The 1,214-nt window shown below is 29.2% G+C and overlaps 1 protein-coding gene across 1 annotated transcript; it reads left to right on the forward strand.

Annotated features, from left to right (window-relative positions):
* The first annotated feature begins 6 nt into the window (after nt 1-6).
* On the forward strand, nt 7-656 carry LOC115033800. Its single transcript, XM_029487873.1, has 2 exons — nt 7-492; nt 571-656. The coding sequence occupies exon 1, from the start codon at nt 31-33 to the stop codon at nt 445-447; it is 417 nt and encodes a 138-aa protein (XP_029343733.1). The 5' UTR covers nt 7-30; the 3' UTR covers nt 448-492; nt 571-656.
* The last annotated feature ends 558 nt before the right edge of the window (nt 657-1,214 follow it).

A 1,214-nucleotide genomic window follows, 5' to 3' on the forward strand; every position in this document is an offset into this window, starting at 1 on the left:
TTTCTACAAATTCAAAATTCGTGTAGCAAAATGCATACTCCTGGGTTTGGATGCACATTTATTAACGTAGAGTTTATGAAAGAAATTCGAAAAGGATTTGAATCTACATGGATTTTTAAGTGTAAAATGTGCAACTTATTGACTACAATTTTATCAGAAACTAAAAAACTGGAATATATACCAATAAACAAAGCCATTACCAATGGTACTTGTGCTATTGGTATAGGTTATACACAATTGGCTGAACTTTCAGCAAGTATTGACATACCATGTATGTCTCCAAACACATACATCAAACTCACTGACATTTTAAGTGAAGATATAAAAGTTATTGCTTGGAATGTCATGAAACTTGCCGGTATTGAGGAAAAACAATTAGCGCTGGAAGCAGGTGATGTCGATATCGACGGTATACCTATGTGCCCAGTAGTTGCCGACGGACAGTAGAGTAAACGTAGTTACAAAACTAAATACGACGCATATTCAGGAGCGGTGAGATAGTTATAAGATAATTTAAGTATATTTTTTGATCATTAGTATTTCCAATAATTTTATTTTATTTATATATAGGCTACAATTATTGGTTATCGTACAAAAAAAGTATTGTTTGTCGGAATACGAAACCGATATTGCGCAAATAGGCGGTAAACGAATTAATTTTTCTCAAAAACAGTCGTACAGCACTAGAATATATACTGCTGTAGTATCATTTAATACAAATGGCAATTATATACGAGAGATTCACAAAAAGATAACAACCAAAAGTCCAGGTACATTATTTAAAAAGTACCTATAGTCTACGACGATGCTTTCAAATTAAAAAAAATTGATTACAAATTAAAATTAAATAAATACTGCCAAAACTTATATTTCACATTTCACGTTTTTATATTTTGGTGTATCGTATTAGCTATCAGTAAAATTAAAAATTGAAATAATTTGTATATTAAAGGTATATATAGGTATAGGTACAATAATTAAATAAATAAAATATTTCATTATGAATTATTTTTCAGTATTTATAATTTATGAATAGTATTAATTTATTATTATTATGAAGGTAGTTGTTTTAATATTATTTTATGTGTATAGGAATCGTAGCCAAAAAATTTTTGAAGCATGCGGCAGATAAACGAATAACATTAAGACGCAGGAGAGCACTTTTTAAATTATCTGGAGTGTATAAATCAAAAAAAATATCATGCGGCCCCGAC

Source organism: Acyrthosiphon pisum, chromosome X (assembly GCF_005508785.2).
Source record: "Acyrthosiphon pisum isolate AL4f chromosome X, pea_aphid_22Mar2018_4r6ur, whole genome shotgun sequence".
Taxonomy (NCBI): Eukaryota; Metazoa; Arthropoda; class Insecta; order Hemiptera; family Aphididae; genus Acyrthosiphon; species Acyrthosiphon pisum.

Excerpts from the sequence above, each read along its gene's own strand:
- LOC115033800 (XM_029487873.1), top strand. The coding sequence starts at position 31 with ATGCATACTCCTGGGTTTGGATGCACATTTATTAACGTAGAGTTTATG.